Below are 23,348 nucleotides of genomic sequence, written 5' to 3' on the forward strand. Positions count from 1 at the left end.
GGAAATTTCTGGCTCTTTCTGCCTGTTTCTCGTGGCCTGGTTGGACGCCTGGGTCAGGGTTAGGTCACCGTGTCTCTGGAGAGGCTTGGTGAGCTGTGGGAGGGTTTGTATTGGGGCAAAGTAACCCCTGGGACTTGGGGCTAGGTCTGTGGGGAAGGCCATGCCTTTTTGCACCCCCTGAGTGGGAGAAGTTGGGAAATTTCAGCCCAAGGTGTGGAGGAGGCTTCTGGGAGGTGAAGCGTGGTGAGGAGGTGGAGTAGCCGCCCTTTTGGGGTGCGCAGTGGGGAAACCCCTCTCTGGATCGGTGCAAGCCCAGACTCTTGACAGTAACGCCAGGTGGGGAGCATGGGCTCCCCTCTCCTCGAGGTCTCTCCCTTCCTCTCCAGCCCGGCGCTGGAGCCCCAGTACCGCCCGCAGGCAGCTGTCACCGCTCGGCAGCAGGACCTCGGCTGCCTGCACCAGCCCGGTCTGCACCGGGGAAGGTGAAGGGTTTCCCAGGGTGGAATTTCCTGAGAGGCAGATGCGCGGCCGCTTCCCCTCTGACCTTAAACCCCGATGTGCCTTAGTCATGATGGCATGCAAATACGAGGCAGCGCGGGGGCTGGAGGGAGCTGCTGGGAAAAGGAAGTGACCTCAGCTGGCGTTTAAATATAGAGCCCAGGCTGCGCTGCGCGCTGGGGCCGGTATGTACAATCCCGGAGGAGCACTTGGTGACCCTCAGCGCCGCTTCTGCAGTCCGGGCTGGCCGAGGGCAGCGCGGGGGCAAGGTGCCGGGGCAGCCGGCCTTGCTTTCGCCGCTCCTCCCTGCATTTCTCGGTGGGCTCCCCCTCCCCGGCTGAGCTGGGGTACATATGTGCACAGGCGCAGCACCGCAGTCGGGGCGGTTTGCTGGCCCACAGGTGCTCCAGCCTCTGCTTTTTGTGCCCGTGTGTCTTTTGTATGTTCCGTTTAGTGCCAGGACTGGGCACAGGAAGGGAGCCCAACTCGTGTCTGTTTCAAGAGCAGGCCAAGAACCCTGGGACACAGAGTGATACGAAAAATGCACATGGTCAGGTCAAAGTAGGGCTGTCGGACCAAGCCAAGTGTGTGGCTCTGTCCTGGTTTTGTGGGGGTAAAATTTATAGAATCACTTTTCTGTTCCATTTTGCTGTAGTTTGTGGCCAGCTGTGGGATGGTGATCGAGGCCATCAGCAGTTAAACCCAGGGCAGCTGCCCCAGGCTGCCCCACAGGTGTGTTCTGTAACATTGACGTCAGGGTCACTATAAAAGGCAAAGCTGCTGGGGAGGGGGCTCTTTGCTCTGCTCTCTTCTCCCTCCTCTTTGGTTACTATGCCTGGAGTGACTTGCCACCACTCTATGAGCTAAGTATGATTTTGTGTCTTTTGTATTAGCATTGATACTGGTTTTCTTATGGTATTAAATCTGTTTAAATTTCAACCCACGAGTCTCCCTCCTTTTCCCAATTCCCTTTCTCGGTTGGGGAAGGGACATCGGGTGGCAGAACAGCTGCTCACTGTTTAGGTCTGGGTGCAGACTAAACGGAGACGGGCTTAAAATGTCTCATTTCCTCTGCCCTGAGCCTCCCCAAAGGCAAACCTGCTTGTCACACTGCTGGTCATAGTGTGCGGTGCAGCTGGGGTACGCAGTGTTGAGCGGTGGCATGGGTGTCCCTGCCACAAGGGTTTCCTGCCGGGACCCTGTCTGCAAAGATTGTGCCCTTCCTCAGGTTGGAAAGTGGTCTGAGCTTGCATTGTTGGGCTCAAAGGGAGAGCTGTGGTTTTGGGGGAGTTTTTCTGCAAGGTGGTATAGGATGTCCAGGCCTCACTTGCAGCGCGCAACAGGCGTCTCTATGCTGCCTTTATCTGAGGAAGTGGGATAAGCGTCTGCTGCAGGGATAGGGTGCGTGGCACGGCCGTCCCGCACACCCCTCTGCACTCTGCGGAGTCCCCGATGCGAGGGCTGGGGTGCAGAGGAAGCCCACGGTCCGGGGGCAAAGCCCTTGCACCCGCCCAGGTGCCTCGGCGCTGGCGGGAGGTGTAGTGAGTTCACCCGAGCTCAGCCCTGGGGAGGCTGCGGGCGCCCTGGGTGGCGGTGACACCTAGTGGCTTCGTCCCACGGTCTCCGCCTCAGGCCCAGAGATGGGGAGCTGGCTGTGACACCCCAGAAAATCTCCTGGTGCTTCCAGAGACCCAGCATGAAGCTGGACTAGCCGTGGGCAACAGACCCTGCAGCGCTTGGGAACCCTTATGTCTCTGGCTTGGAGACAGTGGGCAGGGAAGGGACCAAGTGTGATGTCCTTGTTGACAATGTCTAGTCCATCACGGAGCCCTGCACGGAGACTTCCTGCTAAAAAGAAGAGCAGGAACTGTTGTGTTAAAGCTCGGGAGCTCCTCGTGATGCTCTGGCATTGCTGGGTTCCAGTCCTGCACGCTGCTGGCATCTCATGGGCTTCTTTAGTTACTGCCAAAGGATCCTAAAGTAGTTACTGAACTCTAGACACAGCTGAAACGCCGTCCTCATAGGCTTGGCTGCATCAGGCATTTACCCGCCACGTGTGACTCTAGGCAACACTTGGCTCCCTCGTGATTCTTGTGGGAAAGTTGGGTTTTCAAGGTCTCGGCTACGAGCGCTGCTGCTCAGGAGAGCTGGTGTAGCAGAGGGCAGCGTGAGGCAGGGCTCGCCAGGTAGGCTTTTTAGCATTGCTCACCCAGTCTCAGTAACCCCAGTGTGCAAACACAGTGGGAGTTGCCCGAGGAGGTGTTTTAATCCCGTGTAGCGACTGCACAGGGAGGTCTGCGCCGTGGCCTTGTGTTGCAGCCTGCAGTGTGATCTGACAGAAGGGTTTTCACGGGGAAACCGCCCCCTTCACGCATAGGTGAGCTCGTCTTTGCGCACCCAGCACGGCCGCGCTGCTGCAGGCCGGGACAGTCTCCTGCCCGAGCTGCGTACGGTGGGACAGCCAGCGGCGAGCAGTTGAGGGGGTTGGGCGTGAGGTGCCTGCGGCAGTTGTGTGTATCCAGTCTTGCTACCGGCCTGAGCCACGCTGCTGGCATCTACAGGCTAAAATCCTCGAGGCGTTTACCAAAGGCTGCGTGAGGGTGTCCAGCTGTCACAGCAGCCTGTGACTGGCCAGATTTCACATGCTGCAGGAAGAGATCCTGCCTCAGAGGAAATCAAAGCTCCCTGAGCAGCAGCAGTACCTTTGGAAGAGAGTTCTGGCTTTGCTCCCTGACCTACTAGATGCTGTTCCACCGCCGCAGCCTGCCGAGCTGCAACGTGCAGGGGGCTGTGCTACCCTGCACACGGGGCACCCCGGGCTTCCTGCAGGTCTGTCTCTGACCCGTCCCCAGCAGGTCGTGCGAGCCGATGTATGAAGTAATTCCTTGTGATCATCCCAACAGAGCCGCGTGTGACTGTCGAGTAATGTCTGGCACATGCAGGGTGTCCGTAGGGAACATGCCAGTTGGACTCGGAAGCTGGAAGGATCCGCAGGTTTGGTGATAGACCTGGAGACTCCCTGAGCACAGGACAGGAAGCCAGGCTCTGCCTGGGGGTGTGTAGTTAAGCACCAGAAGAGTGCGAGAAACTGTTGAGCTGGGGGCAAGGAAGCGCTAAGAAAAGCTCTTCTAACACCGATGGATTGAAGCTGCGACAGGAGAAAGCTACTAGGGTGTGGGGCAGAAAGCAAACGGCCGTCCTGATTCACCTCGCTCTCTCTGAGTCTCAGTTTCCACCTGTGTTACGTGGGGATGTCCGTCCCTAGGTGGAAGGGAACGTGAATCTGAGGTTTTGTCCTGCTAGAGACCTTTGAGACTCGTGGCCAAGCAGCCCCACTGAAATGCCTCATTCCCGAGGCAGCTCCAAATGGCAGGAGATCAGCAGGGCCTGCCAAAACGACTCTGAGAACTGCTAGGATTCAACAGAGCGTTAGGTTTTCTTGGCAGGTCTTTTAGAGCCCTCCCATAGAGCTGGTGAGGGTACCACCTTTTCTGCCATTTAAAAGGGCGTGAGAAGGATCCAGGAAATGAACAGACAAGAAAACGGCCTTCTCCGGCCTAGCAGTCTGATGGTATAAGACAAAAAAATTTCATGACGCCTTCAAAACAGACAACCCTTGTCAGTGGAGCGTTGCCCTGTGGAACTCCCTGCCTCCCACGTCTCTGAGTCCAGCCAGCCGAAGGAAGGCTCAAATGAGAACGCCTTTAGCAGCAGTAGCTTGGGTTAAGGCGGTTCCTGCTGGCGATAAACGCGCTCAGGCGAGTGCTCCCGTGCAGGGGCTGGGGAGACGCTCCTGCAATCGTCGGTCGCTAAATAGCGTGCTGGCTCGGAGCTGTGCTTGTTGGGCTCGGGTGGGTTTCCAGGGCTTGTCTGGCTGTTAGAGCCCATCCCTGACTCCTGGCTGGAGCTGGCTGGGTGACAGCAATGCTGTTTCGCTACTGGTTTTGAGGGTTTTGTTTCTCACTGGAACAGACTCAAAACCCATTGAACGGTCTTGCGAAAAGGATTGTTTTGGAACAACCATTTTTGCATGGAAAAGGTCAAGTTTCTGATTCTGATCTTTTCCTCAAATCAGAAATGAACCAAGAGTCTCAGACTTCAGAAATCTTGCTTCTGGAAAGTTTGTCGTAGTCTTTGCCTCCGTGAAATACTCTGGCTTTAATGAAATAGTATGGTATTTCTTTGGAGGTGTTCCAACCCCTTGTGCTGTTAGCGCTGGGAGCACTGGTAATCTAGGAGCGGTGTTGGGCAGTGTGCCCGTGATCTCATCCAGACTTGGGGTGAGAGGTATTTCAGGAGGGAGTTGGCGGGTCTTTGGGGTCTCTCCTTTTGCTGTTCTCTGCCTAATGGCTTTCTTCGAGAAGCCCTTGAGCTTGCTTGGGACCTGTCATTTCCAAAGCCAAGGTGTTCCGCTTGAGTTTGTGATGGTGTCCACGGGTCGTTTTGGATTGGGCTTGTCTCAGGATTACTGCTTGTAGTGAGCAAGTGGGTGGTTATCAGCACAGGCGATGTGCTTAGAGGGTGTTTGTTTGCAATGGCAACCTGGTCTTGTTGCTTCCTGGACTGGCTGGCAGAGAGCAGCCGGGCGACTTTCTGCTCATTGCATCGCTGTCACGACCAGTCTCGTACGTTGGGGTGTTTGCGAGCTGTGGGGCATGTCAGCACAGCTCAGGAGGCCTGGGCTCTGGTCTTGGCTACGTATGCGCAAGTCAGTAGTCATCTGGGTTTCGCAAGAGCTTTCCCCAGCATCTGAGATAGGAGGGAGGTGCAGCGAAGCTCCTTCCTTTTTTGGATTGTCCTGACTCTGGTTTCCCGGCTTCCTTTCTCTACCTTTCTCCCGACAGGGATAGCACAGCAGCAATGTCAGCCGGCACCGAGACCAGGAAGCTGCGGGGCAGGCAGGCTGGCAGCGGGGCGGCTTCCCTGGCCCATCGGGAGGCGGGCGCGGGCTCCGCATTCTTGGGGCAGTGTTGGGAATCCGTGTTATCGTCCTTCAGAGCGAGCGGGCGCATGATTCACCAGAAAGTCCTCCGGGAACGCAGTGGGGTTTCAGGTTTCTTGAACTATCAGCTAGCAATTCCGGGACTGGGAATATGTCAGCCCAGTCTCTCTCGCCCAGAGCTTCCTCCTCCCCCTCTGCTGCTGTTCGGACCGTACTGGAGGAGACTTACTGAAAGCCGTTTGTGTTGTTTTGTTTTGAGGATTCTTGTCTGCTAAGGTCCCAGTCTTTGATTTAAAGCCGTGGCTTTTCAGATGTACCAGGCGCAGATACTCTCTGCATTTAGATGTAGCGCTTCGTTCAACAGAGATATTTATTGTGCCTTGTAAGCCTCCTTCCCCGCGTGAGGTAGGCTGGGTTGTCCCCCCGTTTAGTAACGGGGGAATCGAGGCACCCAGAAACAATACATCTTGCTCAGGGTCACTTGTGGAATCGGTGGCAGCTGCGGGTAGAAGCCAGGAGTCTCGACTCCTTGCTTTAACCGCTGGGAATTAAGTTTGCTATTGTCTTTAAAACTACTGGGCTGGAGTGGGCGTGTTGCTAAATTGCAGAGGGAGCCGGATTTCTGTGCAATCTCCTTTTTGTCATGTTCTTCTCAAGATGTTTTGGATCGTTTGTCTCCCCGTGTCAGTGTATCTACTTTCTAAATCGTTATCTTCTGTGGCCCAGATGTGTGGCATGCCTGCTGGAATCTAGTTGGAATCTAGGGGTGTGTGCAAGGAGCTTACAGCAATCGAGATGCCTATCGGCACGCTGCAACCAGACAGATGGGAGGCCGGGGTGGATCCCCGCTATGCATCTGCAACAGGGTCCAACTGTTGCTACTCCCGAAAGCAGAGCAGAATCTGCAGGCAGCTGCTGCTGGCATTTCTCCCATTAGGAACTGGGAGGGGAGTGTGGTCAGTCTCGGTGAAGACTGGAAGAGGAGGGCTTCCCAAGGCTGAGCCAGGGCGCCCCGTCAGCCCAGGGTGGCTTTCCATCCTGCGAGTGGCTGAGGCCAGGCATTGGCCGTCCTCCCTGGAGCACCAGCCTCCTCCCAGAATGAAGAAGATAGATGCCTCAAAAACGTAACGTTCTGGAGGGCCCTCGCAGCCCTGACCTGGAGGCAGCGACGAGGGTTTCGTTGTGGCGGCCGCCAGGTCCTTTGGGATCGATGCGTGTGTTCCCTGCAATCTGACCTGAGAACAAGAGGGACAGGGGGTTCGCCTCGAGCATTAGTCTCTGCACTCTGCAGGCGTGGTCTTAGCGGGGCCCTGGTTTTCTCCCTCCCTCTCCAGGGTATTCACGTGCCCGTGCTGCTGCTCTGGGGTTGTGCTGCAGTGCTGCTGAGCATTCGTGTTTTTGGTGAGGCGCTTTGGGATCCGTTTGGAATGCAGTATCGTGCGCATGCAGACGTGCCACGGGCCGACCTGCATCTCCCCGCCTGTCGTCGATGCGGATGGCGGTGGTAGCACCTCCCGGGCTGGTGTAGCCGCACCCTGGTCGGTTTGTGACCCTCAGGACTGTGGCGCAATGTGTTGCAAAGATTGCGAGTGCGGCGCAGCAGGCGGGGGCCCTGGGCCACCAGCAGCGGGAGCTGCTGCAGGGCTCGCTTTCTGGAATGCTGTCTGGCAGCAGCCTCTTCCAGCGGGGCTGAAGGCTCCCTGCGGCTGGCCAGCCAGCGGCTGCAGGCGGCGTGTGTGCTTAACGCTGCAGCTTGTGCCATATGGACCTTCTCCTCCTCCCCGCTTGCCCTCTCCATGTCTCCTTCCCTGCGCTGCTCCCCTCCCCCTGCGAGCAGTTTGACAGAGCAATTGGGCAGGCACTGGGACGGCAGCTCTGACATAAATCTCTCCTGGTGTGGAATGAGGGGTATAAATATCCAGAGAGTGATGTGATCTTTCCAGCTGCTATTAATAGGTCCCTGGAGAACAAGAGCGAGCGAACGAGACTGGCTGACACTTAAAGGGCTAGCAACTCCCTTATGTGCTGTGAAAATTAATCAGCGCTGCGGCTCACCATCTTCCTCCAGGCTAGAGCAGAGCCCTCGCCGAGGTGCGTGGGGAGGAGGCGGAGGAGGAGGGAGCGACTAACGACTCACTGGTTAGGAAGCGGGGATAGGCCAAGCTGTGCACGAACGATCCCACTAACTCACTGGGAATGCCTGGGCGGGCCGTGCGACAGCGCTGCTTGTGCAGGCTGCTCTCGGTCGGGCGCCGCGGCGTGCCAGCCCGCCACCGGCTCGGCCTCGCCTCGCGGGGAGGCAGGTGCTGAGAGGTCCCTTTTGCAGGCAGGGAACTCCCTGGCGGTGGGTGGCGAGCCGCGGCCCGCGCCTCGTGGCGATGGCTGTCCGTCGGGGATTACGGGTCTGCCGAGGGTGCTTTGCTCTCTGCTCACGTGCTCTCTGGGCGCAGCGTTTTGCGCTGGCAGAGCGAGCGCTTGCCTTTTGCCGATGGTATGCCTTCAGGCCCGCCTTTGGCAAGCCGGGAGCAGCGTGTGTAGTGCTGATGAGCTCTTGTGGCGCTATTCAGAGATGCGGGGTTTGGTCTGGAGCCGGTGCTTTCTGTCCCTGGGTGGCAGAAGAAATCTGTGTGCAGCATCTGGCCTGCGTGGTCCAGATGGGAGGAGCAGACCACAGGCCCAGTAACCCCCCGTGTGCTGGGAAATTTCTCTGCCTGTACACAGGAAAGGTTCTTGAGTGCGTTGTAGGGTTGTCATGCAAAGCACATAGCAGATGTAAGCAAACAGAGAGTAATACCTCAACTTCCACGAAGATGTGACTTATTCTTCTTCCGCCCTGCGCCCCGAGAGGTAGAGAAGACTGTGACAGGCAGTGCGGCCCTCTGCAGCTTTGGGGTCACTGGCTGGGGCAGTGGGGAGGCTGTAGCAGAGGAACGTGGGGCCCTGATGCAGGAAGAGTTACGTGCTCTAGATGAAGAAAGCCAGCGGTAGCTCTCGTGGCGATGTGCATCTTTCTGTGCTGGGAGTGTCTCCGAGGGCTTAGCGGCGAACGTGGTTCAGGCCAGGAGGAGGCGGCGTGCAAGAGCCCGCTCCGGTAGCCCCTGAGGTGAGGATGGCCGATGTCCCGCACTGCCTGTGCCGTGCTGAAGGAGGCTACTTGCTGTGAGCAGGAGGTACTCATAGGCCGGGAGGAATGCACCCTGCAGTTACCAGGGTTGTCTGTTGAACTGAGGGTTGGTAGCAGCCTTCCAGAACATGCGACGCGCTGGGGTACTGTGGAGCTGCATTCCGGTCACCTCTAACGCCCGTGCAGAGCTCCAAGGGGAAGAATCCCAGCACGAGCCTAAGAGCCTCTGCCAAGGCAAATAGATCCTGCAAGGAGGGCTGCTGCAGCATTGCTCAGCTGCATGCACGTCCTCTAGCCCAGCCCAGAAGCCTGTGCGCTCTGCCCTAACAGCGTCTTCCCTGAAATGCTCTGTCTCAGCCTGGGGGGCTATTCAAAAAGCTGGGCTGGGTCTGGAGCAGGAGAGCCTCACCCTGCTATCCCAGCAGGCCCGTGGCACGTTGCATCATCCTGCTGGGCTGGGAGCTGCCACTGAAGTGGACGCTCCCTCACCCAGGGCCTTGGAGCAGGAGCCAGAACGGCCCATCAGACCCCTAGAAGAGACGGATACTGCTTAGCTGATGAGTGCCTGCACTTCCCGGCTCTGCCCTTGCCTTGCAACCCACCACCTCCTTCTCCTCAGCTGCCTCAGCCTTCTTGGTCCTCCCCTGCCCCATCCCAGCTTTCTCTGTATAGGCTTTCATCAAGACTGTTTTCTGTCTGCTCAGTTGTCTCGTGTGTTTTGCAGAGCAGAGGAAACTTATTTAGCAGCAGAAGGGGTCCCTGAAACCAGTAAGGCACCAGATTTCTGTTCAGGGTCACAAAGTTGGCTGAGTTCTGGGAACACCTGCAAAATAGCTCTAAGGATCCTTCCGCTCACCAAAGGGCCAGGCTGGCATGGAGCACCCCGTTCTCGCCGTGGCCTCGAAAACGAGGGCTCTCGTGTCCATGCCTGTGCCTCGGAGCGCTGGCGAGCCTGCCACGCCTGGGTGGGAGTTTGCTGCTTGTTGGCACGCAGCTGACTGCGGAGCAGGAGCCTTTGCTCGGAGAGGCCAGGGCTAACTGCCGTCACGAGCGGCTCTGGGTTATGCCATGCCGCAGGCTTTGTCTGGCCCTGCCACCCAGCAGCAGCCCCAGTGCCCCGGCCCTGGGCAGCGCCCCTGGCACCGTGTTCACTCGCTGCCCTCTTCTCTTGCAGGTTTCTGACCGAAGGGCCTGGGAGCTCCCTCCACTGGCGCTGTGGGAAGCTTTAGCCAATCCAATGCACCCTGACAACAAACTGCCCAGCCATGGCAAGGCAGGCAGCAGCGGTGCCCCGGCCCAGCACCACAACGTGAGCCAAGCACCCACCTGCAACCTGGGCTCTAAGAGTGTGGGCAGCCATGGCGGCAAGGCCACTCAGATCTCCCCTGGCAACTCTGGACTGAAAAACAGCCAGAACACTGTCCCGAACTTCAGCTCCTTGAAGGGCAAGGTGAAACGGGAACGAAGCATCTCGGTGGACTCTGGAGAACAGCGAGAAGCCAGCACCCCTTCACAGGACGCAGATTCAAAAGGTAATACTTTCCTAAACCTTGCCTCGGCACGTCCTCCTCGCAGTTGCTCCAAGCGTCCTGGCGGGATCTGGGATGGGAGCAGCTGTGAGCACCTCGGGTTTCTCTGCCGCAGCTTCGGTCCGGGCTTGTCCTGGCTGCCTGTGCATCTTCGCATCACTACCTGTCGCATCCACGGTTTGGGACCAGAGTGGCTGAGCATTGTCTTTACATGTCATTCCCTAAACTGTTTGTTACAATGAGAATCTGGGACTCTGGTTTTCGTGGGCTACTGGGGCCAGCTAAGCGAGAGCGTGCTTCACTGAAACTGCACCAAACGCCCCTGCTTTGCAACGTGCAGACTTTCAACTTCGGACCGGGTCGAGTGGTTTTCTGTCTCCTTGCTGTTGGCAAAGAGCTGCCTTTGCGGTGTTCTTGCAGCTGCCCGACGACTTGGTCGTGGTTAGCGAGGAGGTGCTGCGAGGGTCGCTGCCTGAACAGTTCTGTGGTTTCGTCAGTGACGGATGGCTCTTGTGTTACAGCACGTGGCTTCTGGAAAAGGGCTGAGTCAGTGCTTCCAAACCCTCTGGCTTCCCTGTCCTCAGCAGCCTTCCCTGTAGCCTCTTGCGTTCCACTGAGCTCTGTGCTCAACGGCTCCATGGGACGCTTGAGCATCTTGCAGGGGGCTGTGGGAGGAGAAATCCCAGCGGTGCCCTTGGTTCCAACCCAGACTCGCACCCGGTCCCCGAACGCAGAGCTGCCATTCTGGCTGGTGCCCCTAAGTGTTTGGTTTCACAGCCAAAGCTGTGTAGCCTGACTGGCTTAGGCTAGAGCCGTGCCTTGGAAGAACGGGTAGCACGTACCTGAGCAGACCTCTTGCCCCCAGGAAAGCTTTCTCCCCATTGCGTTGGGGGGTTACTGTATGCCACAGATCATCAGCATTTGTAGCTTTACCCCAGTAGTGTCTTGCAGCCCAGACTTCCACAGGAAAATTATCAAAATGGCTTGATCAGGAATGCCCGAAACTCCCCTGTTCCTGCTGCGGTGCACTGTTAGATCATGGGAATATGGCCTGGAAACCACTAGATGGTGTAAAAAAGGGAGGCCGGACAGTGTTGTATTAGAGTTAAAGCACAGGACTGGCAGCTACGCGTCCTGTGTCCGAGTCCTTTCCCCAAGTCCCTGGGTGCCTTTAGGCAAGCCGCTTCCTCTCTGAGCTGCATCAGCCCCATCTGAGAAATGGAGGGAGCATCCAAGGTTGCAGAGGGCATAAAGGCCCCTGCCCGACTGATGTCTGCCAAGGGCAGAGTCTGGCTCTTGTTCCTGCAAAGGATGTGAGCGTGCCCTCCCATTCCATTTTCAGGTTTTAATTGCTAAGTCACAGAGCCCTTAAATTTAGGATTAATGCCCAAAGGTCTCTGGTTTGGAACAGCAGGTGGACATGTCCTGTGTTTGCAGGCTCCTTTCAGACAGTAAGAAATACATCTCATTCTGAACCAGTAGCTCTCACAGCAGAGTCTCACGAGGTCTGGCGGCAAAGACAAGGAGCCTGCGCTGAGCAGATGCTTCAGGATCTTTACCAGGGCTGGGCAGATGTCGGTGTAAGGCTTCTCGCCCGGTGCATCCTGGATGGGTTGGCAGTGCCAGCGTGCGGCACGCAGATAGGCCCCAGCCTTCCCAGCCCCTGCCAGGTCTCCTCAGCTCCTCTGATGGCTCTGTCTCTTTGCAGGTGAGGTGGCTCCCCGTAGCAAGCGACGGTGCGTGCTGGAAAGGAAGCAGCCATACAGTGGGGACGAATGGTGCTCTGGGCCGGACAGCGAGGAAGACGACAAGCCCATCAGCAGTGCACACAGTGAGTGTCTACCTCCTTATTAGCTCGGAAGCTTGCATAAAGCCAGGTCCTTCCTGCAGCTCAGCAGGGCGGACGGCCCTGGCACCTCTAGCTTTGCCTGCGTGTGCTGACTTAGCTGGGCGCGTGGCACGGTGGGCCATTGCAGGTGGTGGTCGCGGTGCTGGGATCGTGTTTGTGGCCATGCAGTGAGGTGTGGGACTTAGTTTGTGGAGAAGCTACCGAGATGCTGGAGGAGAAGGTGTTGAGGTTGCGTGTCTGTGCTGTACTTTGCTCTGGCCACACCAGCAGCGGGATTGCCATCTTGAAAAAGCGTGCCAGGCTCGACTCTGGTTAAGCGTCCCTGCGCTGGTGACAGCAGCGGCCAGACTCCGTGACACGCGCGGCCCTCCTGGCTCTGTGCCAGGCCATCCCCCCGACCTCGGCCGGGGCCCAAGAGGCGCTGGGGTCCTGGCAGTGGCTCCGGCAGGGCTGAGCCGGCCCAGGCGTGCGCTGTTGGGGGCGACAGGCTGTCGGGCTCTCCCGCTTCCCAAAAGCATCACAGCTCTGGGATTTTTTATTTTGTATCTGCAGTTCCGGTTCCTTACAAATAGCAACAAACCGAACGCGGCTGGGCCGGGCCGGGCCGCTGGCGGCGGCGCACCGCGGGCCTGCGGGCCGGGAGGGGAGCGGAGGCGGCGGCCCCGGGGCGGCGGGACGGCCGGGCGCGTGCTGCCCCCTGCCGGCGGCGGCCCGGCCCCGGCCCCCTCCCGCGGGCAGGCCGCGGGGCCCGCCCGGGCTGTCCTGCTGCGCCGGCCCCAGCAGCGTCTCCTGTGCTCCCGCAGATTGTAATGTAGCAGATGCTGCGATGTCCACAGCCCCGCAGCTTGGCCCAGGGTCCACCCCGCTGCCCAGCCTGAACGAGAGCGGTTCTTCCAGCGTGCCTCATGGTGCTGCCCCCGGCCTACGGTCAGACGCTGCGGGAGGCGGAGGCGGCAGCACAGGAAAGCAGCCTTCGCAGTTCGTTTACGTCTTTACAACGCACCTGGCTAACACGTAAGCAGTGAACCCCGGCCGTCCTGCGCTGGCGCAGGGCTGGCCTGTCACACCTGCCTGTCGTGTGCTGCACTGGAGTACAAGAGAGCTGGACAGACCCACGTCGCTTTGGTCGCACAGAGCGGGTCCCCCCCGAGGTTCAGGAAGTTTGCCCGGCAGCTACTGCTGGTGGGCAAACTTTGTCTTAAATGCACGCTTCCTCCCAGCGGTGCCCAGCACTGCGGTCTGTCACGCGCCGTCGGGTACATCTAGTCAGCATCTAACGAAAAGATTCACCCAAAGCAGTACAGACTTAGCAGTCCCACCTTAGGGCAGCAGGCAGCAGCAAGCACAAGGCAGAGCTGAGTGCCCGTTGCAGGACATGGGAAGAGGGAAATTCCAGGGCAAGCAATCATCAGTTGGAGAACCTCACTGGGGCCTGTGCAGGACAGGTGGGAGGACTCTGAAAATATCCCCAGTCTCAGTGACCTCCAGAGATTTCCCTCTTCTCACAGGACTGAAGAGCAGAGGTGGCACCTGGGGCTTGGGATGGGTGGGACGGGGCACAGTGTCTGTTCTCGAGCGGTTTGTGCTCTCTCCCCAGAGCTGCAGAAGCTGTCCTGCAGGGCCGAGCTGACTCCATTCTGGCCTACCATCAGCAGAACGTCCCACGGGCAAAGCTAGACCAGGTATACGGCCATGAGCCAAACGCTCCTGTCAGCACGTGCTGCTGACCCTTCCCTTCTGACGTGGCTGTTCTCCCCCAGCTCTTGGCTCAGCGGTGGAGCAAGGGGTTCTCCGCATGCCCTTTCAGTGGGGTGGGAAGCTGCTTTGCTGTGGAACCTCTTTGGAGTGAGTCCTGGCTGCTGTCAGCTGTGAAAACTTTGGGATGGGGCATGGTATGTGGCCTCGCAGCCACATGGGCAGAATACCTGATCGTGCCTTTCCAAGGCATGTAATAGGGCCTGCTTCTTCACCAGAGGGAATCAAGGTGAACTGCCACGGGGCATATTTTTGGCACAGAGAGGTCTCCTGCAGGGTGCAGAGAAGAATGCCTCCCCAGGGCTTTTTCTGCTCACGTTTATTTCCCTTTTCTCTGCCAGGCGCCAGCTCCTAAAGTGCTGGGGGTTGCTGAGCCACTTCCGATTAACCCTCCCGCTGCCAACACTCCACAGGCCCAGCCACCGGCACCTCAAGCGAGTCAGCCGCAGCCTGCCCCGCCGCAGCCTCCGCCTCCACCTCAGACCATCAGTCAAACGCCTTTGCCTGCGCCCAGCAGCCTGCCCCAGGAAGGGACAAGTGAAGATGTCCGGAGAGATCTGACTCCCAACTCTTTGGGGAACAACAGCGGCAGCAACCAGCCTGGAAGTAACCACCCAAATACGCCCACCGCCTCTGCCAACACCATGCAGCCTGGGCAGGTGGACTCCTCCGCCACGTCCAGCGCCAGCCTCCTCGCGGAGGGCCCGGGTCCAGGGATGCCGGGGAACGGGCAGGCAGGCCTGGGTCCCAGGAACCCCATGAACTCGGAAGGGCTCTCGAAGGAGCAGCTGGAGCACCGAGAGCGCTCTCTGCAGACCCTGCGGGACATTGAGCGTCTGCTGCTGCGCAGCGGGGAGGCCGAGCCCTTCATGAAGTCCAGCCAAAACGCGGGTGAGGGCGGGACTGCCCCTCAGCCGCAGGCTGCCCCCGTCCAGCCGCCTGCGCCCCCCGCCAGCATGAAGAAGTATGAGGAGCCTCTGCAGTCCATGATCTCCCAGACCCAGAGCCTCGGTGGGCCGAGCCTGGAACACGAGGTGCCCCACCACCCCGGCGCTGACATGGGGCAGCAGATGAACATCATGATGCAGCGGCTGAACCAGGACAGCCTGACACCGGAGCAAGTGGCCTGGAGGAAGTTGCAGGAGGAGTACTATGAGGAAAAGCGACGGAAAGAGGAGCAGATCAGCATCCACGGCCGGCCCATGCAGGAGATCATGATCCCGCAGGCGATGGGGAGCATGATGATGCGTGGGCCCCCGCCACCCTACCACAGCAAGCCTGGAGAGCAGTGGCCGCCAGGAATGGGCACCCAGCTGCGGGGACCCATAGACGTGCAGGACCCTATGCAGCTGCGCGGAGGGCCGCCCTTCCCAGGGCCACGGTTCCCTGGGAATCAACTGCAGAGAGTCTCTGGCTTCGGAGGGATGCAGAACATGCCCTTGGACGCTCTTGGGCCCATGAATGCCATGCAGAGGCCGGTCAGGCCTGGCATGGGATGGAGCGACGATATGCCTCCTATGGGAGGCCCCGGGAACTTTCCGCAAGGCACCCTGCCCTACCCATCAGGGCAGGGGGACCCCGAGAGGTTCATGAATCCCCGTGCCAGGGAGGAGATCCTGCGGCACCAGCTCATGGAGAAACGCCCGGTGGCAATGCAGAGGCCCATGGGGATGTCCGGCAACTCCATGAGCCAGGGCATGGAAATGGAGAGGATGATACAGGCTCACAGGCAGATGGATCCATCCATGTTTGCCGGGCAGATGACGGGGGACAGCCTGAGCAGTGCCCCAATGGGAATGGATTTTGCAGGCACTCGGGGGATGCTGAGCCCCCCTATGAGTCAGTCGGGCCTTCGGGACATGGACGCACCCATGGGCCCTGGCAACCTCAACATGAACATGAATGTCAACATGAACATGAACATGAACCTCAATGTCCAGATGACCCCGCAGCAGCAGATGATGATGTCGCAGAAGATGAGGGGCCCCGATATGATGGCCCACCAGGGCATGAGCCCTGAGGAGCTGGCCAGGGCGAGGGCTCAGAACGGCAATGGCGGTGCAATGCTGGGCGGACCCCAGAAAATGATGATTCCCTCCCAGTTCCCCAATCAAGGACAGCAAGGCTTCTCCGGCGGGCAAGGGCCTTACCCCAACATGTCCCAGGAGATGGGCAGCGGCTCGGACATGTTCAGCCCTGAGCAGGGCACCATGCCCGTTGGGAGCATCAGCGGCACCACCAGGCTCAGCCACATCCCTCTGCCTCCAGCCTCCAACCCCACTCCCACGCAAGGGGGCAACCTGGCCAACATGCACCCAGCGCCTTCCCGAGGGCTGGGCCGCCGGCCCTCTGACCTCACCATCAACATCAGCCAGATGAACTCCCCCAGCATGGGTCACCTCAAGTCTCCCACCCTCAGCCAGGTGCACTCGCCACTGGTCACCTCCCCCTCTGCCAACCTCAAGTCCCCACAGACGCCCTCACAGATGGTCAGCATGCCACCCTCAAACCAGTCTGGACCCCTCAAGTCCCCCCAGGTGATGAGCTCCTCGCTTAACGTCCGGTCTCCAACTGGCTCACCAAGCCGCCTGAAGTCCCCTTCTATGGCTGTTCCTTCCCCTGGTTGGGTGCCGTCTCCCAAAGCCACCATGCCCAGCCCAGGAGTCAACCAGAGCAAGCAGACTCTCGGCATGAACTCGTCTGCTTCCATGGGAGGACTAGATCAGGGTAGGCCGGGTCTCTGGTCTGCGAGTGCGCGTGCGCGCTCGGTTTCGGTGAGGGTGTGGACGGTGTTTCTCTCCAGCCCGCGTGCTCTTGCGGGAGCTGGGGCGGAGAAGCTCATGCCTGTGCGTGCCCTTACGTCTCACGGAGCAAGTCGTTTTTCCCAGGAGCCCAAGCAGGGCCTTTTCGGGTAGATGGCAGGGCGGACGGAGCAGCTGTTGCTTCACCCCCGCATCGCGCTCAGGGATACAGGCAGCAAAAGACGTGTCTGTGCGGGGCAGTTTGAAGTGGAAGTCTGCGTGAGCCCCCTGCGAGTCCGGAGGGTGCTGGGCTGTGCCAGCTCCGTGTTTTGCAGCCTCCTCTGGTCGCTGCCGTCGGAAGGAGGGGACAGGCTTAGAGCAAACCACGGGGCGCGTGCGGTACTGAGCCAGTCTCTCTCTTGCTTGCAGGTTCTTTGCCTTCTGGGCCTCGGAGCAGCTCTTCTGCACCAGCCAGTAACACCTCTAGCACCATGAATCCCAACATGCCTTTTACTTCCTCTCCAGATCCATCCCCCTCCCAGAACCCCCTCTCACTGATGATGTCCCAGATGTCCAAGTATGCCATGCCCAGCTCCACGCCGCTTTACCACAACGCCATCAAAACCATCGCCACCTCTGATGACGAGCTGCTGCCGGACAGGCCGATGCTCCCGCCTGGAAGCATGTCAGGTACATATTTCTGGGGCTGGGCTCGCGAGGGGTCAGACCGTCTTGTGGCTGCCAGCAGCCCTGAGGCACCACGTGGAGGAGGCGTTAGAAACTGCATTCTCCCACCGACCGCCACGTCAAAGAGCTTTAATTTGCGCTCGCTCGTAACAGTCTGCTCACTTCTCTGCCCTGCTCCCAGGCTGTCCATCAGCTTTTAGCTTGGTTGTGCTGTCTGGAAGGACATGAGCCTGTCTGGCATTTGAGGCACCCTTCTTCCATGAGTTCTGGAAGTTTTCAGAACTGCCTTTACCCTGTGTGGATGTGTTGGCCCTGGATTTTCATGGCTCCTGGAGTTGTCTCGGGCCAGGACTCGCAGGCAGAGGTCTACTGCTTGGAGCTCTTGTGCTCTTGTGCAGCGGGACAGGGATGCTCTGAACAGGGTCTGGGAGTATGGTGTTCTGAGTGGAGCCCAGGTGCCTGCGCAGGCAAGGCTACGTCGTGGCGCAGTTCTGACTTCAGTGGGCGTCAGCAGACACGCTCCGCTGGCTGGTGGCACTGGTGGGGACAGCCAGGCAAATGAGTGTTTTTCGTCACTTGGTGACCAGCCCAAAGGGGAATTCCAGCACACCGTACCACTTGATTTAGAGGTTTAAAGCTGTCTGATAAATATTTTTGGCAGTTTTCAAAATGAAAAATCCCCTTTTAGACTCTTTCACTACAGAGTAGTCACTTAGGTTGACTGCAGGCCTGCAAATGCGTTGGCTCCCTCCCACCCCAGACCCCTCCGCAGGCGCTGGTCGCTCTGCTGTGCCGATGAGCACAGTCCTCCCTCCCAGACAGCGCCCGTGTCGGGCTGCCGACTCTTCTGCTTTTTTTTCTCCTCGCTGCCCGAGGTTGCGTGGTCACAGGAGCTTGCCAGGTGGCCAACTCTGCCGGCAGGCAGCAGTGAAGGGTCCCTCCTCGGTGCCTTCCAGGTAGCTGAGAGCCCTGCTGAGATCACGGCGCAGGGCTGTCCCAACAGGCAGAGCCAGCCAGGGCTCTCAAATCAGTGGGCTGTGAGGAACTGCAAACCCAGCGTGGGCCTGGGTTAGCTCTCCACTGCTCGCGGGCTTGGGGAGCTGGAGTCTGGGGCACTTTTTCCTGACGTTGGTGATTTGCAAGCCCGTCTTGCGGCCGCTTGCTGAGTGTCACGCTCCGCGCTCGGGGCTTTCTGAGCCCGAGCGCTCCGCAGGCTTCCGGGGCGTGCATGTTGCAGCCGTGAGAGGTCTGTGGGCAGAGGTAACTCTTCTCCCATTTCCCTCCCCTTAGGTGTAACGGGGAATCAGCCGAATCAACTGCACTTGAACTCCGTGGGGCCTGGATCCTCTCAGAGCCCCATGGGAATGAACCTGCCTGGTCAGCAGCCCCTCTCGCACGAGCCGCCCCCCACCTCCATGATGTCCTCCCCGAACCCTCTGGGCTCCAACATTCCTATGCACCCGAGCGCGCCGGGGGCGGGCGTGCCGCCCCAGAACCCCATGATGCTGCCCCCGGGGCCCCAGGACTCCTTGAACCAGCAGTGCGGCCCCGTGCCCAACAGTTCGCAGATGATTCCTTCCAACCAGCTCGTGTTCCCCCGCATGCAGCAGCCCCACAACGCCATGCCGTCTCCCGCCGGAGGCATGCCCATGGCCCCCGGCGGCGGAGGCGGCCCTGGGATGCAGCAGCATTACCCGCCGGGGATGCCCTTGCCTCCCGAGGAGCTTCCCTCCCAGCAGCCCAGCCAGATGCCCCCTCAGCAGCACATGATGGGCAAGAACATCCCTCCTCGGATCGGCGAGCCCTACCCGGCCGTGCTTCCCGGGGTGGCGTCGGTGCTGAACGACCCCGAGCTCAGCGAGGTCATCCGCCCCACACCCACGGGTATCCCCGAGTTTGACCTGTCCAGGATCATCCCGTCGGAGAAGCCGAGCAGCACCTTGCAGTATTTCCCCAAGAGCGACAGCCAAGCGCCCAAATCGCAGCCTTCCAACCTCCACCTCATGAACCTGCAGAACATGATGGCTGACCAGCCCCCGGTGCGGCCAGGTATGAATGCCCCCAGCCTCCCCGGGCAGCAGGGCGTGCAGAGGGGACTCGGCATGCCCATGTGCCATCCCGGACAAGTGCCCATGCTGGGCAGGACAGGCATCCCGCCCCAGCAAGGCATGATGGGCAACAGCATGCACCAGGGCATGATGTCTCCGCAGCAGAGCCTGATGGCCCAGCAGAATTTCATGCTGATGCAGGCCAAGCAGAGGAGCATGTCTGTGTCCGGGGAGATGTATGCTCAGACAGGACACATGATGTCACCTCAGGGCTCTCTCATGGGGCCCCCGCCTCAGCAGAACCTCATGGTCACGCACCAGATGAGGCAGAGGAGCGTCTCCCTGGACAGCCAGATGAGTTACATCCCCGGGCCTGGGAACATGGCGAACCTGCCCTTCTAACCCCGGCCGGCGCTCAGGGCTGGCGAGGGGACGGGGCTGCCCGGACAAATGTTTTTACACCTTTCTTCGGGGGAGGGTTGGGGGGCAACGCCGGTGGAGGACACCACGTGGGATGCTTTTCATATGGGATTCGCCTCTACACAGAAAACCAGATGTGCAGTAAACTTGATGTGAATTGGGTTTATTTTTCCTTTCTTTTTTGGGGAAGGGAGGGTGGAGGGGCTGGGAGCGGGGCTGTTACTTGGACCCTCCGTGGTGACCAGGGACATCCAGACCCTGTGGCAGTTTGTAAAGTTTTCATTTATGGTTTTCCTCCGTCAAGTGTTTTTCTTTCCTTTTTTTTTCTCTCTTTCTTTTTTCCTTTTCTTTTTTTTTTTTTCTTTCCCCCCTCCCCTTTTTAAGCAACCAAAATGTGCAAGAGGGTTTTTGGAACTAGCTGTAAATAGGTCGCTGGGAAAGGCAAAACTTGTGCTGGTTTTTAATTGTTCTGTATTTCTGTGTTTTAATAGAAGCCTCAAAACATGTTTGAAAAAAACGGAAACAAAAAACATGCTAAAGGCAACAGTGTACAAGGATTGAAAACTCCCTGGGGAGGCAGGAGGATCCCCCAGGGTGCACAGGGCATTGAGAGATCCCATTGTAGAGTGACTCTGTGTCAAACCTGTGTTGTTCACGCGTCCGGACGGTTTGCATGTGCGGGGTGTATAGTTTCACGCAGATCTTGGGCCCCTGCGGAGGCTGTGCCGAGTACACGAACGGGACCGATGACTGAGGACCGTCGGGGAGGTCAGAGCTGTGGCCCCAGTGAAACGTTGCTGGAGCAGTGCCCGTCCAGCGGGGCAGAGCCCGCAGCTTCACGGGATACAGCTGTCGCTGCTCCGTGCCGAAGCTGCGGCGGCTGGGACGGGGAGGATGCCGGTCCTTCGCCTGGAGAACCGGCGAGGATCTGGGCTTCGCAGATGATAACGTGCTGGACCCGAAGGTCCCGACCAGCCGTGTCACCTCTAGTCCCTCCTTTTCCCTTCCCGCTGTGTCCCTTGTGGGCAGGGCGGTGCGGTGTGTAGGGATGAGCGAGGCGATGTGTTCCTGTGCTTCCGGGAGAGGCTAGCTGGGAACCCTGCTGATTTGCAGCTTTCCTACACCAGTCCTTTACCCATCCATCGCCCTCCGCTACTGCGCCGCGCCCCCTCTACCTCTGCTCTTGAATGCTCTCCCAGGTCTTCCTCCTCCGGAGTTTCACAGGCAGCGTTCGCTCCATCTCGCCCTGAGCTGCGGGCAGCAGCCCTGCCCTACTGCGCGATAGAGGTCCAGCCGTTGAAGACGACCCGTCCCCGCGTGCGATGCTCCATCTCGGCGTAAGAGCCGTCTCGCCCGGTGTCAGCGGCGCGGCCGTCCTGTGCTTCGGACAGAAGAGGCCGAGGTTGCGTCGCAGCCCCTCGTTCCTCGCCTGGCGGAAGCTGCCGTTCGAACAACTCCGGCTTTTCTGGACGCGCTCCACCATCCCCATCCTCCACTCCGTAAGGTCTTCCTGCACGCGGCACTGACGGTGTTTCCCGCGTTTGTTCGCGGAGGGGACCGTGGGGTGATGCGCGCGCACTTCTGCACACGCCGCAGCATCTCTGCACCTCCGCGGGGACCGCGTTCCAGCACGGTGTTGCCCTCCGGGTATCCAGCGGTGGACTCGGGGCACGCGACTGCCGGAGGAACAGCAGTTGGAGGTTTATCTCTGCAGAGCCAGACTTAGCACACTACCTCTCTTGTAACAGAGCTCGCCTTTCCCTGCTTGCTGCTGCAGAGAGGAGAGGGCATTCGGGAAGGCAGGTTGTCGCGTAGCGAGCGAACGGCAGCGCTTTTTATCACGTTGCAGGGTGTGCGCACAGGCCGGCGGGTGCTGAAGCGTCAGCCCTGCGGCCGTCTTGATCCAATCTGTGAGAAGACGGAGCCACGAAGTCCAGTTAGGAACACCTTGGAACCTCGGGGCGTTCTGTAGCGAGCAGTGCTGGGTGGGAAGCATGGATCTGGATTGGAGGAAGGATTTAGCTCTGGTCTCCTGCTTTGTGTGGTTTTGTAGTGTACGATGTGAGCGAGCAGCATTTCTGGAGGTGGCCTGACGGGGATATCCCGGCCTAGGCAGTTGGAGCCAAAGAGGAATAATGTTTAGCCCAGGCTAACGAAGCGTGCTTTGGACCTGACGTGTCAGCTGCGTGGATTCTCCATGCTTTCAGGGTGTGCGTTTCACGTGAGAGGATGTGGCTCGAACAGATGTAGCTCTTTTTAAGCTTGACTTGCCCAAAAGGCTGTGGCTTCTCTGGGCTGCACTTCGGGGTGTTGGCTGCTGGCAGTTTCTCATAAACATCCAAATACCAGTGCCAGCCCCAAACCTTGCTCATCACCCACCAGCTAGTCTCGGTTAATTTGAAGCCATAATATTTTCTATACGGAAGTTTTTTTGTTTGTCTGTAGACGACAGGTCTGTTGTTTAGCCCAGCTGAGATCTCCATGTGTCCGTACCTTCCCTGTTGTCCCTTGCGCTCAGCCCTACTGACAAGTTGCCTGGGGCTTGCGGTCCTCGCTCTGTCGGCAGCTCACGGTCCCTGTGTCTGCCGGAGCCCGCGGGCCGTGGTGCCCCGCTGTGCGGGGCTAGGGAGGTCGGCGCTGCCCGCTCCCAGCGACGGGGCGGCGCGATGCTGTTCTGCCTGGCGGCAGGAGGAAGGCCTGTCCTTCGGTGACAAATGAGTAAGAAGCGAAGCCTTTTGACTTGGCAGCCCTGGATACAAAAGGGAAATCCTGACGCTAGGTCAGAGCTGGGGGACTTGGGAGCAGCACTCGGTGCTCTTCTGCAAAATCCCACCGCCCTGGAGCCAGCCCTGCCCCTACCGCTGCGATGGCTGAACAATAGGGAGAAGAAGCGCTGCCTCACACCCCTCTGCCCCGGGCGCCGCTCGTAACCGCGCCTGTGAACAGCAATATGGCAGGAGCTTCTCTGGAAGCTCAGTAACAGCCAGTCCTTGTTAGACCTGGGCAGGGTTTGCCATCAGCTGGTTGCCCACTGCTGTGAGCTGTGTCTCGTCTCGTGTCTTGTAGTTTATTGCTCGGCTTCTCAGCTTGAGTTCTGTGTACTGACTCCACCTAATCACAGTAAAAGGTTTGCCCATGTTTTAGCCATGACTTCGCCGTCTTTTCCCAGCACCAAAAAAGGGAACGCTGGGAAACCGCATCTTTCAGTACGTCGGATAATCACGCACCCAGAATTAGCTTTCACGTTGAGGTAATGGTGACTGACCTGTTCTCTCTCATCCCATGGAGAAACTTCCCCAGTCATTTTGTACCATTATATAAATATATATATAAATATAAATATATAAATACAATATGTGAAGACATCTTATTGGTTTTTATTTGAAACAATTTTTAGGCTTGTTTTTGGGTATCTGTGCTGCCTGTAATGTATTGACCTGTTTTATAGGTGCCTTTTTATTAAAAAGACAAATTTCGAAACGTGACCCTGTGCCTGTCTTCAGTGGGCTGTGTGATTTTCTGCGGGGCTGCGAGCAGGTGTGCTCAGCCCAGCCCCCGGGAGCTCAGCCAGCATCACCTGCGGCCGGTTGGGGCTGATCTGAGGCTCTGCTGGCCCCACTATAAATACCTGGCGTCAGGCGGGGGCTCTGTTTGAGAGGAGAGGAGCTCTTCAGCGTTGCAGGAGTCATCTGTGCCGAAGGTATGCTGAGATGTGGCTGCAGTCGGAGTTTTCTTCCTGTGAAGTTTGGGCAGCC

At 58.7% G+C, this 23,348-nt stretch overlaps 1 protein-coding gene across 2 annotated transcripts in view; it reads left to right on the forward strand.

Moving 5' to 3' along the window:
- The window catches only part of BCL9L (BCL9 like), a 50,685-nt gene extending 27,607 nt beyond the window's left edge, over positions 1-23,078 (forward strand). Inside the window, exons 2-8 of one of the 2 annotated variants that reach the window (XM_068418236.1) lie at positions 9,739-10,096; positions 11,802-11,924; positions 12,746-12,956; positions 13,540-13,624; positions 14,039-16,424; positions 16,868-17,128; positions 18,416-23,078. In XM_068418236.1, the coding sequence (XP_068274337.1) occupies positions 9,802-10,096; positions 11,802-11,924; positions 12,746-12,956; positions 13,540-13,624; positions 14,039-16,424; positions 16,868-17,128; positions 18,416-19,575 (4,521 nt within the window). In that variant the 5' untranslated portion in view covers positions 9,739-9,801 and the 3' untranslated portion in view covers positions 19,576-23,078. The remainder of the gene's footprint in view (positions 1-9,738; positions 10,097-11,801; positions 11,925-12,745; positions 12,957-13,539; positions 13,625-14,038; positions 16,425-16,867; positions 17,129-18,415) is intronic. The other variant, XM_068418237.1, reaches the window with a different exon arrangement.
- The last annotated feature ends 270 nt before the right edge of the window (positions 23,079-23,348 follow it).

This window comes from Nyctibius grandis, chromosome 25, assembly GCF_013368605.1.
Source record: "Nyctibius grandis isolate bNycGra1 chromosome 25, bNycGra1.pri, whole genome shotgun sequence".
Taxonomy (NCBI): domain Eukaryota; kingdom Metazoa; phylum Chordata; class Aves; order Nyctibiiformes; family Nyctibiidae; genus Nyctibius; species Nyctibius grandis.